The sequence below is a fragment of the Rhea pennata genome, chromosome 17 (genome assembly GCF_028389875.1).
Source record: "Rhea pennata isolate bPtePen1 chromosome 17, bPtePen1.pri, whole genome shotgun sequence".
Classification (NCBI taxonomy): domain Eukaryota; kingdom Metazoa; phylum Chordata; class Aves; order Rheiformes; family Rheidae; genus Rhea; species Rhea pennata.
This window is the reverse complement of record NC_084679.1, coordinates 363,141-379,656: the sequence shown is the minus strand read 5'-3', so window position 1 is coordinate 379,656 and position 16,516 is coordinate 363,141. Positions and strand designations below refer to the sequence as shown.

Genomic DNA, 16,516 nt, shown 5'->3' with positions numbered 1-16,516 from the left:
GACTATGATACAAATTCCAGAGAGGCTGTGTACAAATAAACGGAAGAATTTATGAAAGCCTCTGTTTTCATTAACAAATGCTGAAAGATTAAGCAGCAGTACAAATGTGAAAAGAAAGTGCAAAGGTTAAGTGTGAAAATAAAATCTGAAAGAAAAAACACAAAATGAAATGCTGCAATTCAAGATGGCAACTCCAGAAAACAGAACTCTCAAAAGGGAAGGCTCTCCTCTGGCCCTCTATGAGGGTCTTTGTCTTAGGATTATGAGTGTGCAGAGCGCTAGAAAACACTTTAACCAAAATTTTTCCAAGCCACTTTTCTGGTCTCACAAAACAGAAACTTAAATTTTCTGAACTCCAGCTGATGAGCAGTTGAACACATTGTACTTTTTGATCATCAATATGAAGTGTTATGCTTGTTACTTGCCACAATTTCTGAGTAGAGGAATTTGAGTGATGAATCTTGTCCTAAATTGCATCTTTAAGTGACCAGTAAGACCGTGCAACGGATTGACAGGGAAAATGGACTCTGGAGCAGACACTACTAAAATGGATTAGCAGGTAAATGGCTAGCCCTGGGTTAGCCACGAGCGTGCCAGAGTTACTGAAGCAACCAACAGTAGTAAATGGGAAGCAACATAGAAAGAGGCAACCAACACCATTTACTCTTTCCAAAATTATTCCTCGTGTAGTTAGGTCTCAGTAAGAATGCCGAGATGCACAGAATTTCTTAAGATGTCTCCTCAAAATACACTACACAACTCTTTAAATGCTATTTTTGAGAGGACTTATTGCTCCCTTATTAGTAAGGATCTCCATGCTACCTCTTAAGAAATTTTAGAAAAATATATTCGTGGATGGTCCTGAATGCTTTCTATTTTCAACATTAAAAAAAAGAGATATATGGTCTTTACATCCCAAAAATAATGCTACTTTAAAATGGTTAACAGTAGTATCTTTGCAGACATCAGTTTGTTTATACAGAAAATAGTTTAATACTCAGCTGGAAATGCAAGTTAAACAACTTCTAAATACAAAATATATTTGCTCTCTGGAGTTTTTAAGCAAAGAGTCATCTACATCACATCAGTAACGTAAAGAAAAGTCATGAAGGAATTACTGCTTCCCTAGAAGAGAAATAAACTTTCTTACCTTTGGCCATTTGGGATTTAGAAGTCGTGCTTTGATTGCATCATCCAGTGCCTTGTCATATTGATGGATTTTCATGTAGGCTGCTGAACGGTTACTGTAGAGAATGCAGTTCTGAGGGTCGACTCCCAAAGCCTCATTGTACAACGTGATTGCTGTATGAAAATCGCCATCGTGGCAAGCCTGGTTGCTCTGGCGAACTTTCTCAACAAATTCAGCTTTGCTCAACATGGAGCTGTCAGGACTTCTTTTTCCAAAAGATTTTGATCCAAAAAAAGAAATCTGTGGGGGAAAAGTAGATGTTATTTTTAGAAACTGCTGCTCAAAAATATTATGAAAATTGTCAAAATATTAGAAAGTGTATAGTAGAAATTAAAACCACCAGCATTACTGCTGAATGAATTCTGAACTGGAAATCAGATTTTTTTTTCAACTATTTATTTCTTTTGGTAAAGCAGCAACAAAAAAGATCCTTATATAACTTCCCATGCAGGATATCTTCCAGAAAACATATGTCTTCTTCAGTCACAGGACGAGTTGTAGCATGTTTTTTAACATGCTGCACTCCACATGCTCACACCTTTTCTTCCCCTCAGCCAAAGTATTTGGTTCTGCAACACCAAGCATATTTCAAGTGTAAGGAAGTTTATCTGAAAAGCTGGCGGGTGCAAATGCAATGATGACGTTGGTATATTCAAAGTTTGATACAGAGGTCACCAAGAAGAACGTGTGTGCATAGACAAAGGTATAAATTCTACTAAAACAAAGAGCTTGCACTGGTGCATCTGCTCACAAACCTCTGTATAAAGCCTAGCGCAGGCTGCAAATTCAAAGAGAAGGACAAGTCTGCGGAACAGGGTCTACTCGTACAAGTTAGTGGGGCAACGCTAACTGTCAGCAACAGAGCAGTCGTCACTGCTCCCTGTACTGCCGAAGTCAGACCATACAAACAGACAAGGAAAAACAGTTTGGAATTACACAGTTTGGAGCCTTTTAACTGTAGATCTCTAAATCTTTAAAGCGAGCTACAATAGCCCCCAGGTCCACAAGCTGCCTTGCATACTCAAAAAGTAGCTTTTTTTTTGATGGACATTTTGAAAGTCATCATTCAGTCCTGAAACTCACTAGTAACAAGTGAACAGGCATCATACACCTGTAGACAGTTTCAACTCCGCTGAAAAAAAAATCACAAACCAAACAACCAGTCTTCCTCATTCAAAAGTTATTATCATTCAGAAAGACAACACTTGCTTTCAGTTCATTACAAGAAGTGAAGGTGTATGTTCTAAAACTTTGACAGATGAGACTAAGACAATATTAAGGCATAACAATATGAATCATGGATGAATTATTTCCCATACTGTAACATTAGCTACATTTAGTCAAAATGCAAAATGCTTGGGGCTGCTAGAACGGGAACATTCTTAAATTCACAATGCTACTGGCGTAAGCAGAAAGGGTAGCTTAGTTTTTGGATTTGTTTTAATTTCAGCATGAGGTGTTGCTCTGAATGGGACAAAAATGAAGCATCAGAATCTCACTTGTTCTCACGGAGGCTCAAATCATCATCATTAATACAAATCACCGTTGAAATCAAGCAGTTCATACTCTAAATGAGCAAGCAACTGTCCTTAAGCTTCATTAACAGGGAATTTTAAGAGCAGAGTTTAACTTGAGTTTAAAAAATCTAAGGATCTAAGAAAAAAAGCTGTGTTAGTGTAGAACACTTGAAGTCGCACTGATTCCGAATACTCTCTTGGTTTACCTTTCTGCATTCTTCATTTTATTCAACCAGTCATCTGCATTTAGTAACTGTCATGTGTACCATGTTTCCTCCCCAAAATCCTTAAAAACATCAACAGAAGAACATCTTTGCATAATTTTGACTAAAAGACAGTTGAGAAATCTGCAGTTATTTTATTTGGCTAGAGGTAATATGTATGTATGGAAACATACAAGGTACTTTGAGACTTTTGTAATTGAGACTGGCATTGCCCATTTTCAGTCCTCTAGACAGAAGAAGGTTAAGAAAATTACATATTGTTACCACAACACAATTGCAGTGCTTAAACACATTACCAGAGCAAGCTGAGGCATATTTTTAGGTGGAAAGGGAAGCAAGCTGCAAACTGACATCCTGTCTCAGGCATCAAAGTAGTCTATAGACTTCTTTAAATATTAAAAAACAAAAAACAAAGAAACTTTCAAATAAGAAAGCATGGATCTCTTCTTTTCCTTATAATTATACCCAATTTTTTCTGACAGGTGTTTTTCTAAAACTCTCTACTGAAGACGACTCCAGGTTTTCCCCAAGTAATTCCATTCCATTGCTTCCTGATTTTCAAAATTAAAATATTTTCCTAATATCAACTCCAAATCTCCTTTGCATCAGTAAATGCAGTTTCTTGTCCTGTCTACACTAGAACTATCCAAACTTCATTCCTTTTCTCTATGTAATTGCTTTAGTACTCCTGCCTATGTAAGCTAATATGCTGCTTGACTTTTTTATTTTTTATTAGAAACAGCACTATAAAAAACAAATTTCTGCATCCTTGAAAATTCATTCCATATGCAGTACATCTTTAAATGCACTGGCATATTTCTCTGCTACTTCAGACAAGTTTAGAAGCAGCAACTTCATCTATTCTCAAGTACTAGCATGAAAATTATCCTGCTTTGAAAAACAACCCAAATAATTGAACTGAACATATTACTTTATGCAAGGCAATACGGTAATTCACATCTTTGTAAGTGTTCATGTAACCATAAACTTCATGATGTGGCCAGCTTGCCATTACCTGATGATTTGCAAGGATAGAATATGAAGATGCTATTATTTAGCAGCAGTTACAAATGAATGGATGTTCAAACACCAAGATCAGGAAACCCTCAGAAAACCAAACAGTCACTGGAAGGTCATGGGGAAGTACTGTAGGGGAAGACAGGAGCAGAGAGGAGGTGGGAAGGTGGAGTTGGTGACCACCCAGCTGCTCAGGTAGCCACCCAGAAAAATGATGGTTTACATAGAGAGTTGTCTCATTGTAGGAAGAAGAAAAAAAGCCAAAGGAAGTATCAGATTCCTCCCATACATTTTTTATCTTCACCTACCATCTTCCTCTGCAGCTTCAGAAGGAACAGCTTCTCTGATTACAAGAAATTACATTTCTGTCCGCTATTGAAGCCCGTTTAAGTTAACAAATGTAATACTGTTGTGCAAGATTCTTCCCAGCAGGCAAGACCTACCCGCTATCATGTAGTGGTAGGAACACCATTAAGGTCAGAGCAACTAATGAACTTTCACACTGTTCTTATTTCGGCTGTCTCATATTTGCATTAGCTTTTGTCCCTGGAAGTTACCAGGAGAGTGGAAAACTTGATTTTATACAAGCAAGAATCAACACTCCAGAGTCACTCCAGGCATGAAAATCCAGTACAGTGTTTCAGAAGTGCTTATTCTATATAGGGAGTATGAAGCATTTTAACATGAACAGTAGTCCACTCATAAAAAGGTATCTACCCTTTAGCTGAGGTCTAAAAGGAGTTTGTAGTTCAAACACGTCAAAAATGTTCCGAAAGCTACCAAACTTTCACACAATATTCAAGGAAATTCAGGACTGACAATCTACAGAACTCTCACAGGTTTTTTAGAAGGCAAATATAAATCAAGAAGAGTACTGGAGAATTTACACTGCCACATCCAGTAATTTCAGAGGAGAACAACAGAATCCGTGCAAGCACTCCAGTGACACTCTGCTCATAATGTCAGCAATCACCCTGATCCAATATTCTTAGAAATTGTCTTAGAAAACAAACAAACAAAAAACCTTAATCTCCTTTCCAAAGCTGTCAGCTATAACAGCAATAGCTGTTGTTTTTATCCATTGAGGCTTACCAAAACTTTTTTGAATCCCCTGCTTCTTTACTTCCTGCTACAATTCTAACAAATCTAGAGATTTTCTTGATAAAAATAAACTTCTGCAGTGCAGTTCAACTTAAATAAGTTCAAGTAGGTCAGGCAGCACAACTCAAATTTCTGGCACAACTAACATGCATAATATTTGTACAATATGCATAACATCAGAAGGACCAGTCAGTCTATCAGAAGAGCTGAACAGAACACTAAGAAAAAGTTACAGATAACTTCTCTTTAGAAATCATCCACATTTAGAACTAAAGCAAGGTTCTCTCCCTAGCCTCTAAACCAAAAATTCTGTTTACACTGCAATTATAGGACAAGAAAAATTATTTATCAGTTAGCATTCATTTATAAGCATACCAATCATCAAATGTTTCTTCATAATAATCATGGAAATTTTTCTCAGACTTAAAGTATCAGGGCTCCACTGTGGCAGTTTGACATTCATAAGAACGAAGACTTTTTTTTTTTTAATTGAAGGGAAGTTGGTTATTTTTATCTAGCGTGTTCAGAATAAGATAGATAGGTGTTACCATCTGGGCACAGAATAACAGTTTCAAATTCTGAAGAGCTATACAACTACCTTAATTCAAATGATCAACTGCAATTATAATTTCCCTTACATAACTGGCTGCGTTGTCCACTAAGGAATTTAATTCATTTTGATGCATTAAATACAGCTAATTCCCATCAACAGGAGTGGAAGAAGCAGGGCATAGTCTCAAACAAATTAATCAATCAGTCACAAACATAACCAGAATAAAAAAACACAAAAATCTCAGCAGAAAGCTGACAGTGACCTTTCTGACAGTGTTTAGCACAGACTGTGAAGGAAATAATTTTGCTTCTAAAACTTACTATTTCAACCCATTGAGCTGAACCTATTAGAAACAGTACACAATACAATCAGCCAAGGCAATCTCTGGCTTAAACACTGCTCATTTTGTTCATATGAAAAAACAGTTCATCTGTTAAACAATGAGAAGCTTAAGGGCACAACGTTTCAAACGAAGTATTTTGGTTTCTCAGGTGTTTTTTTAAAAGCTGTCCTGTCTCTGTTTTATTTCCTGACCACTGGCTTGTGTTGGGGAAAACGACAGCATCAAATGTTGTGTACTTTCCATTCTTTCATCACATTCAGAGCAAATGACTGCAGCTTCCAGATGCAAGAGCGCTGGAACCTCTGATGAAATGATGCTTAAAACGTCCCTACTAAGTTATTTAGAAGAGTAGTACTTTAAGAATCTACTTAACAGTAACTGTTATAACTGAAACGGTCTAGCTGCAAGAAGACAACCAAGCCAAAGTGTGAAGCATCTCACTTTGAAGAATCCACCTTTAGCTCAGCACAGTGGTAGCAGGTGGCATCTTTCTTGACACTTCCATCCAGCCACAAGGGCAGACGCTGTTAGAGCCACAGAAACTACTTGCTTGGGAGCAGCTTTAACAACCTAACAGAGTTACTCAGCTCTGCATAGACAGGCCTCACCAAGGGTAGATCTCATCAAGCAAAATCTCAAGGCGTACAAGCGAGACAGAGAGAATACACAAGTGGTGCAATAGCTGTGCTCTGTGTCCCTTTGTTTATTACGCCTGAACACATCGATAGACAAAGCTGCTAGCGACCTCCCCGGAATCACGCCAAGTCTGTAATGAGGAAGAGACATCCTCTCAGTTCAAGTAACGTGGTTCCTGCCTTTAATAACCTATGAAGCTAAATAGTCTCATGAAAAAAAGCTGGAACTGTTTTAAAGGAAACTATGATGATAACTTCTAGTATACATTATTACTTAATTCCTGCTGTCAGGAGAACTACTTAAGGCAGTAGAATGTCATTACGTAAAGGAAAGAACCGCAGAGCAAAACTGAGCCACTCTGGCACCCAAACCACAAATTAAAAAGAGAGAGAATATTACAACTGTGTGAGGTACTCTACCAAGGCACAAAAAGTACTCATTTCAAAAACATTCCCATTTTCTGTTCACAACTGCTCTTCTGTCCTGTTATTATACCACAAGGTGATGGCAATGCACGTATTTAGGCTGCCTAACACTTTGTTATAGAGGTTACTCAAGGCTTGAAGTGCTTTCCTTCACTGCTTATAAACTGAGCCAATACTGCAGAAGAAGCAGAAGTTCCTTGCTGCAGCCAAACAAGAAAGGAGCTGCTCAAGTGGAAAAGAGGATCCAGAGGAGACAACTTAAGGTAGGAGCCCCTGTATTACTAACAAAGAAGAAGATGGCATGAGCTTCTCATTTCTGCAAACCAGGCATAGGCACCAGAAACCAGCTCCTACCACAAGGTCACCTCAGATAGAAGCTTACACAATATCTGCCTCAGACAAGACTCAACAATTAATCTCCTGCACTGGGCAAAGAACCTCCTCCTCCTCCTGCAGAAGTGCTCAAGATTCAGCCTTTCCAAATATTTGAAATGAGTGTTAAATACATGATTTCCTTCAGCCATTTTATTTTCAAGAAAAAAAAAACTCCCAACCCCCAAAGCAAGTAACAAGTTGAACACACTGACAAAGCTACATTACAAGAATGTTTATCTCCCAAAATCGATCTTGCTAAAATCAGTCCTTTACAGAGACCGAACATTTATTTAAAAAAAAAAATAGGCATCATATGCACAAAGATCTGACTGAACAGCACATGCCCATCCAGAAAATGGAAAGGAATAGATTCTCATTGTATTCCAGTAATATGAGTGGCAAAAGATAACAGCAGAAATCCAAATTCTGCTCCAAGGAAAGAGGGCAATAAAAAACAGCATGGTAAAAGAGCGTAACAGAAAATAACATGGTACAAGAGCACAAATGGAATGCTTGATTAAGAATGATGAATCTTATGCAAAAGAGCTTGTTAGTACATATGTAATTTATCTAAGGTTATACAAGTGCAATTCAAATAAATATGCCTTCTATAGATGGTGTTTTTGGTGGGAAGTCCATAATTAAGATCTCCTTTAAAAAAAAATAGTAACTTTCAAAAAAAAAATTAAGTATGATAGGTAGCATTTTCATGTTTTAAATTATTTAAATAGCTCAAGATATTCAATGAAACATCAGAGGGGAAGAAAATGAGTGGAAAAAAGCTAAGCAGAAAAAGCTGGCATTCCAAAAGGATTCTGAAGCAAAGTGACAGTTACTTACTGTAAATACAGGTTTCCAAAATCAGCTCAAATCTAAAACTGAGTTTCCCTTTCTCCAAAAACAACTACATAACATTTCATCTTTTATAATTCCCTCCAAAGCAGGCTGGATTGAAAGTATTGTTGAATCATTCTTTCACCTAACTTGAAAAAGTTCACCTCTGAAAAGGCTTCATATTTTTTTCTCTCCAGGCTCTGGGGTATTACTGTTTTATTGTAGAGGAAAACATGTGGGACAAGAGTCCAAGAACAGACAAAGAAGCCGAAGGCCCTCCCCAAAACCTCCGAGCAGCAAGCACTCCCGTTGGGACACTTCTGAGCAGACACCAGAACCTGCCAAGCCACATGCAGCCTTCACCCAATCACAACACAGTTTGTACAGAAACAGTGTAGAAATAAATGAAAAGTCACAGGAACAGCATGTTTCAAAGAACCTCCTTCTGTTGCCCAGTCCACCATAGGATATTTCCTCCCTTAAAACTGTAGGTAACTGAGAGAAATGCTATTCAACCATCAGTTACAGAACAGCCACCAGAACACTGCCACCACTCAACAGGCACACTACTGAGGCAATCTTCTCTCTGGCAGAAGCAGAATGAAGTAAATCCTACCAGCTCCTGTCACTTCTGTCATTTTCAATATTCTGCAGTTTTTAAACTCTTAACATTTACTCTGTGTTAATTACCAGGGGGTCTAATTTACTCTAAAGAATTCCTGCAAGTCTCAGTAAACATTGTTCTACTTACAGATATTTTAATCTCCTCCAGTAAAACCACACTGTAGTGAAAAAAAAAAAAAAAAAAAAAAAAACAGATTTTCACAAAATAATACATAAAATAGAAGTCAAGCTTCCAAACGCATTTCACTTTTTCAAACTTCAAGTAGAATCCACCAGAACCTAAAGACTCTGTGCTCACTGCAAATATGCTTCCATGTGGATAAAATCTGGAAGAGATGAAGACTTCATGAACTTCTGGAAGGGATTTTTAGAAGTTAATGGAAATCTATTCTTATATCTTAAAAAATAAGCTATAATTTACCTAAAGTAATCAAAAAAAAATCACAAGGAATAAATACCTTAAACAGAAACTCTTTCCATAAATTACAGGACTATACTGCTATGAAAAAAAAGAATAAACCTATATTTTCTGATTAAGGAAAAAAAAAACACATTGTAGTAAATTTCCTAAGGGAATATAGGTATAAGTTTCTAGAGAATTTTGTTCTGAAAATATTTTATTATTTCATTTTTTCATTGTAATGAGATGAACATATTTTAAATATGAAATTACCAATAGGAAGAAAACTGATTTTTTACCTCAAATTCATACAAATTTCTAAAGAGTTCATTAAAAATGAAAAGCAACTGCGAGCTTCTAGTACTGCACCTGAAAAAGTTAACTTCTCTGAAGGAACAGTGTACAAATACCCGCAAAAGATAGGTTACAGTTTGAACACATGTGATAACTCAAGCAAGCCTGGTCTGTATCACTTCAGTTCTGCTGTGATTCCACGGTAGAAAGGCTATCACTGTCCACCAGTATCTGTAACTGTAACATCAGTCAGATCCACTCTAATTTAGGCTACTCTACATGTTGCTTAAAATTATATGAACTATGCAATCCATAGCTGAATTTAAGCAATATTTCAGTTCATACATCATTTTAAAAACCAAAGGTTAGGCAGATAAAACTACATCCTCATTTATACTTTTGTAACATATTTAAGAAATAAATTTCTATTTTTAATAAATATACTCCAAAAACAAGACAAGCAAGTTGTACAAATGTTATTTTTAAATAATATTCAGCAACTAACCCAATTTCACCATAAACACACTCACTGCAAAATATTATTTGGATCGTGTAAGTAATACAAGTTTTTCATGTAACATGCCCAGTTCCAAATGTAATTATTTACAATAATTAAAAAGCTATTAGCAATATGCAACAAGTTATTTGAAAACTTATTTCCACTTTCCTAAAATTGGTGACATTCAAGCTCGTTTCAGTCCTCCCTTAAGAAGCATCTCAAGTAATATGAAGCCAGGTAATAATAAACAAGCGAATAGTCAAAAGAGATCATGACAATCTTCTCATATATAACTTTCAGGGGTTTCCTAGAAGCTCTTCAGTCATAAATCAGCCTACATTATTCTTGCTCTTACTGTCCTGGTTTTTTTCTGATTTTTTTTACCTTCTGGTTACAGTGCATCTTAAATTCAAATCAGAAGTTCACAAAGACTAGGTGATGCATCAGTTGGGTGCATGAGTCCACAAGGTCCTTAATCCATCAGGACCAACAGTAAAAATAACCATACTCCCTTTTATAAGGTGATCAATGTTTCAAATGTAGAATTATTTAATTTTCCATTACACATCAGTACGCTTCACATTCCGTATTTTCCTTTACTAAAACAGTAACACTGAGGCAATAAAAACAGATCTGATATATCAGATTTCTGATCTAAAATTAGATTAACATTCTACATGGATGATAATTAAACTTGTCAACAAACAGTAATTTGTTTTATTCCTTGAAACATCAATTAACATTCACGTGTCACAATACAAAAGAGAACTTTCACATAATTTTAGTTTCTTTAGCAAATTATTTTTTAAGACCTAGAATAAAATAGAACCAAAGTAAACAAACCTGAGAGTCTGTGTTTGCCAGGCCAATACACAGTCAAAGAGATGCATATGAGTAAATGGGACTTCCTGTGCAGACCTCATCTGCAGATTGTTATTAGGATGGAAAACTGTAATTTACAAGTTATATCCTTCAAGATAAGTATGTGCATGAAATTTACTCTAACACGAAAAAAAGACACCCCCCCCCTTTGGTGACACAAGAATCATTTTTTTCTGTTCAGCTACATCTCTATTCAAAGCTTTACATCCAAAAGCTCACTAGTTAAACATTTTCTCATGAATTTCTGAGAAAAATGGAAGCAGGTTAATTTTCAAAGCCTCAGCCAGTTACCTATAGGGATTATTAAGAAGGGTCTTCCTCAATTCACAACTGTTCAGACACCTTCAGTGTTGAGGACAGATTTTACTTCATTCTAAAGAATTAAGAAATAGACAGATGGAGACAATATATCTGTAACTCTAAAATATTTTCCTGCAGCTTCTTTCTTAGGTGTCTGCTAGTGTTTCTTGATCACAGTCAAATCAATCATCGGACTAGAATTTAAAAGGAAATATATACAAAGTTATATTGGCAAGGATGCTAGAGAAGAGGCAGACTGCACAGAGTGTGGATGCCAATCACAGATTTCCGGGCAAATTTATTTAATGAATTCAAGATACTGGCAATGCATTGGTCTTTCATTTCCTGACTGTGACACACAAGTAACTTTCTAGGCTTCTTGGAGATCTAACCCAAATTGCTTGATGCAGCATGCATGTGAGCTACTGAAATGTAACTGCTTTTTATACACTAATGAAACAAAATGATAGCCAAATGTAAAACTAAATGCCAGAGCACAGAAGACTCTTCAGTTCATTCTTGGAAATAGCAGAAGACATTCAATGTCAGTAAATGCAAAATAATAAGAAAAAAAAATCCTTAGCTTTTCATTGGAAGAACTGCTCTTAACTTACCCTTAACCCCACAAGAGGCATTTTAAAGTGTTTGGGGAAATTCTCCTGGAAGCACTGTCCTTGTGTTCATGAGCAGTCAGAGAGACAAGTAAAAGATGAGTAAAAGAATGAGAATCCTTAGGGAAGAAAAAACAGGAAACAACTGTGCCATGCTAAAAATCCATGGTATGGAACACATCTTGAATATCATGTTCAGTTTTGTTCCCACCACCATACAAAGGTATATACATATAAAAAGAAAAGGAACACAGATGGGTAACACAGATATCCAAAGACATGGAACAGTCTCTCTATCCAAAGAGAGGCTCGGATGGACCATGAAACTTGAGAAACTGAATGCAGAATTGATGGGATTAAGTCAAGGTCTATAAAATTATGACAACCATGGAAAAGGTAAAGTGAGTAGGGAACAATTATTTACTATTTCTTACAGGAACAAACAGACATCAAACAGTCAGAAAGTAAAGTCAAATGAAGTAGCCTTACACATCCAGTGCAGTTAACATGCTCACAGGTGTTACAAGTGCCAGTAAAATAACGCATTTGAAAGGTAATTTTAAAAAAAATGAAAAAAAAAAATCACTAAAGGCTATTGAATTCCAAATTACATATCATGAATATTCAATAAGTTCAAGTTATGTGTTACAACAGTCCGATATGAAAGATAGCTATATAGCCTGATATATCTTCAGTTTTGTAAATACACAGTCATGAAATTCAAAAAGTAAACCTTTCACATATAAATCACAACTTACTCTTCAGGCTGCTTTTATACAGCTTTATATTTAAGAAACTATAATGTTGAAAAGCTTATTAAAATTAATACTTATCTTTTAACTCCAACAATGCTAGAAGGAAAACATCATTTATATAATAAAATATGATAGATAACTACTAACTCAATTCTCAAGTATTGTAAAAAGTAATTTAAATAAAAATATCTTATGTAGAGAACAGTGCTTTTGGTATAATTTAACAGCAAATGAAAGCAAAAGTCAAATACACATCAATTCTTATGACACTGCTTTTCAAATAAAGACAGAGACAAAATTCTATTTAAAAAAACATTTTTCCATGGATGCCTACAGCCATAGTGATGGTAATGGATACATTACAGACACCTAAAACAGACCGGTCCTCATACATCACTGCCAGTCAATCATCTAGAAGCTCAAAATATACATTTATCATTTATTTCTGTGTATTCAGAATGCTTCCACCATAAGAACAGCTGGAATTGAAACTTCAGCACAATGTCATCAAATATATCAGCCACAGGCTGAGTCCACTTTGCATGATGCATTTACATAGCCTGCTCAACAGACTCAAACTGGATAGGTGGCAGGGGGATGACTAACTTTTTCCTTTTCTCTTAAAAACAAAAATCTAGCATTAGTGGCCTCGGAGATAATCTTAAAAAGTAAATTGGTGAATGCGAATTCAAATTTACGTTTGAACATGCTGAAAGCCCAAAACCAACACTGAAGTGCAAATTCTCCAGGTCCCTATTAATCCCATTAGAAAGTTACCTTGAGTATCAGAAAAGTCCCTCAACATCAATAAAATACTTATGTTATTGTTAATCATTTCAGAAAAAGAATGTGAAAAAGCTAAAGTTTTTAAAGAACGAGAAAAACAGAATGAAAACTTGGCATAGAAGGCAAGCAACAGAAAAACTAAGATGAAGAAGGACAAATTATAAAAGCAGCTCATTTTCTCAAAGAGTTAGCATGACACTGAGACACAAAAGAAATAAAAGTTGACCTCCTATCTAAAGGGTTGTTTGCTCCCACTGCTATTCAAAAGATCTCCCATTAATGTAAGGGAAAGATCTAATATAAACTGGAGGGAGCACAAAAGCTTAATTTAATTATTCACAATAACTAAATTCATCATCTTGGTTATCAGTCTGGGACCTCACCTCTTCCTCTGACCGACCTGCCAGTCACAGGTAGACAGACACAACAACGATGGATAGATGAGTCAATAATACAGTTAAACCCAGGTCTAAACATGAACTTCCGCTTAAGGAAGACTTCTTAGCAGGCGTGCATCCACCCTGGATGATGATGTCTGCTGATCATTCAACTGTTCCAGCCCAACTGTTTTCTTTTCTGGAGCAGTGTGTGCCACTTCCAAGCACAGGTATATCAGCATGGTGGCAAGAGAAACACTCATCTGCAGGCATACAGGCACTTCACCTTCAGTCTCACATTACAATCCCCTTCCCCGGTGACCTTCTCTGGAGGAAAGTAGTAATTGGTAGCCAGGACAAGAGGAAAGCATATGCAGTCGTAAGGAAGCGGTATTCAGCTTCAGTCACGAGGGGGATAACATGGTGAAACACAGCAAAGTAGCTAAAAGTCAGGAATTGATCAAATACCCAGCAGAAACATAGATACGGACTGATGCTGTTGCAGCAGCAGATTTCCTCTCTTCAAAGTGAATATTTAGACAGTACAGGTAAACATGAATAATAATCATTAATAATGTTATCGTTAATAATCATTACTCAAACTTACAAGTTTGTTCTAACTCTTCAAAAACACACGACTTCACATTTACATCAGATAGAAAATATACGGAAGTGCAAAACTCCAGTCCTACCGCTGAAAAAAGATCTTCCAACATTCGAGCTATATCCATCCGTTTATCAAAAACCTCTTTGCAAAGGCGCGCAGTGCTTCGCTGGCACCTGAAGGGCTCTCACACAGCACCGGCAGCCGGCACGCGAGGGACGACACGCTGTCCACAGCTGTGCAAGACCCCCGGGAGCAGCGAAAGGCATCCACGGACACGCGCGGGCTCCGCCGCCCCCGCCCGTGCTGCGGCCGGCGGAGCGGCGCCCGCAGCGCGCCGCAAACGCCCCCGGCAACGGGCGCGCTGCTGGCACCTCGCTGGCAACTTTTTCGGCAGCGCCCGCTGCCGCGAGCAGCCCGCTCGAAAGCGCAGCCGGCGCCCGCCGCTGCAGCGGGGCGGGCGGGCGGCTCCGCGCAGCCCCGGCCGCCACACAGCGCGGTCCTGGCGCGGCAGCAGAGCGAGCGGGGCTCCCGCGCAGCCGGGCGCGCACCGCCGCCGCCGCCCGGCCCGCCGACCCCTCGCTCCAGCCGCTTCTGACCCACGAGCGACGCCGGACGCCCCAGCCCCGGCCCGCGGCGGGGCAGCGCCGCGCCCGCCCCGCAGCCGCCGAGCGTCCCACACCGGCGGCCGCAGCCCGCGGGCCGCCTCGGCCCGGCCCCGCCACGGGCCCGCACCTCCCCTCCCTGCCCGCGCCCGCTCCGCGCCCCCGGGCAGCCATCGCGCCCGCCCGGCCCGGCCCGGCCCGGCCCGGCCCAGCGCGGCGGCCGTGGGGGAAGGGGCCGGTCCCGCCGCTCACCCGAGGAGGCTCCGACTCCCGCTCCCGCCGCCGCCGAGCCCGGCCCCCTGCTGCGGCCCCCACCGGGGCGGGCGGCGCCGCCTGTTGCTCCATCGCGCTGCGGCCCCGGCTCCTCCTCCACGGGGCCGCCGCCCCCCGCCGGGCCGATCCCGCGCCGCCCGGCCGGCGCCACGTTCCGGGCCCGGCTCTGTGGAGAGGCCCCGGCCCCGCCCCGGGGCGGGCTCCGGCCACGCCGCGCGCCCCCCGCCCCGGCCCCCGCCCGGTGCCCGCCTTCCCCCGGCCCGGCCCCCGCCGTCCCCCCGCACCCGCGGCGGGGCCGCAGAGGCGAAGCCCGCGCCCGGCAGAAGAGCCGGGCAGCCTTCCCGCCCACGAACAGCGCCGAGCCCGCTCGGCCCTCAGAGCGCGGGCCCGGATCACCATCGGCGCAGCAGCGCGAGAGCGCTCTCCGAAGAGCGGCTGCAACCTCGGCCAGACTCCTTGCCCCGTCCGCGCCTCCGTGAGCGGCCTTGCGGGACACGCTCTTACCAGGCACAGCCAGGCGCATCCCTTCCCTTCCCATCACTTACGCAACCAGCAGCTAAACTGAGGTCTCCAAAATGCAGTGGACTCTTGCCTGTTGAAATAAATAAGCAAGAGTATTAGGCTGCAAGTTCCTGTACTGTGAATACTACCTTTATGAACACCCTGCAATCTCCTGCTCAGGAAAAAAAAAAAAAAAAAAAAAAAAAAAAAAAAAAAAAAAGGAAATTAATTTCTTGACTAAATGGAAATTGGACACTGCTTCAGTACACTGGAATTTAGTAACACCCTCCAAACTTACCCTCTCATGAGAAAAATATAAAAGTCTGAAACTTCAGAAAGTTTTCTGAACTAGTAAGATGAGCTATAGCCTCAAAGGTTTGACTTTAAATGAGTGAGATCAAAATTAAGATTTCATTGGTAAACAGACCTTAGTCAGGATATGAAGAAAGGATCCATGATGGCAGTTAAGAAATCTAACAACAGTGGGACACAAAAAGGTAAGAGGAATCAGCTTCAGAAGTGTGCTGTTTCTACATGAAGACCATTACAGTTAAATTACAGTGTAAGTGGTAGCTAGTGAGTTATCTTCTCTATGTAATGATACAGATCTTCCTAAAATCATTGGTAACCAAATCCCCAAAGCATCAACTTTTGCAGTGCACCAATTCAAAAACCTAGCCCAAACACATCGAGTCCTTTAAGATTCTGTTATCTAGCAAATGGCAGCTGAGTGCTCCCCTTTGCCTCTGAGAAGCCATGGTGAGCACCGGCCACCGGCGTTCTTTGAGGAT

The 16,516-nt window shown here is 39.9% G+C and overlaps 1 protein-coding gene across 4 annotated transcripts in view; it reads right to left on the bottom strand.

The window, feature by feature from the left end:
• The window catches only part of TTC28 (tetratricopeptide repeat domain 28), a 225,209-nt gene extending 209,905 nt beyond the window's left edge, over window positions 1–15,304 (bottom strand). For all 4 annotated transcript variants that reach the window (XR_009960137.1, XR_009960138.1, XM_062589806.1 and 1 more), the window contains exons 1-2: window positions 15,204–15,304; window positions 1,151–1,429 (exon numbers count right to left, since the gene is read on the bottom strand). Coding sequence is in view for 2 of the 4 variants with exons in the window: in XM_062589806.1 (XP_062445790.1) it covers window positions 1,151–1,429; window positions 15,204–15,296 (372 nt within the window). In the remaining 2 variants the exon portion in view is untranslated. The remainder of the gene's footprint in view (window positions 1–1,150; window positions 1,430–15,203) is intronic.
• Between the last annotated feature and the right edge of the window lie 1,212 nt (window positions 15,305–16,516).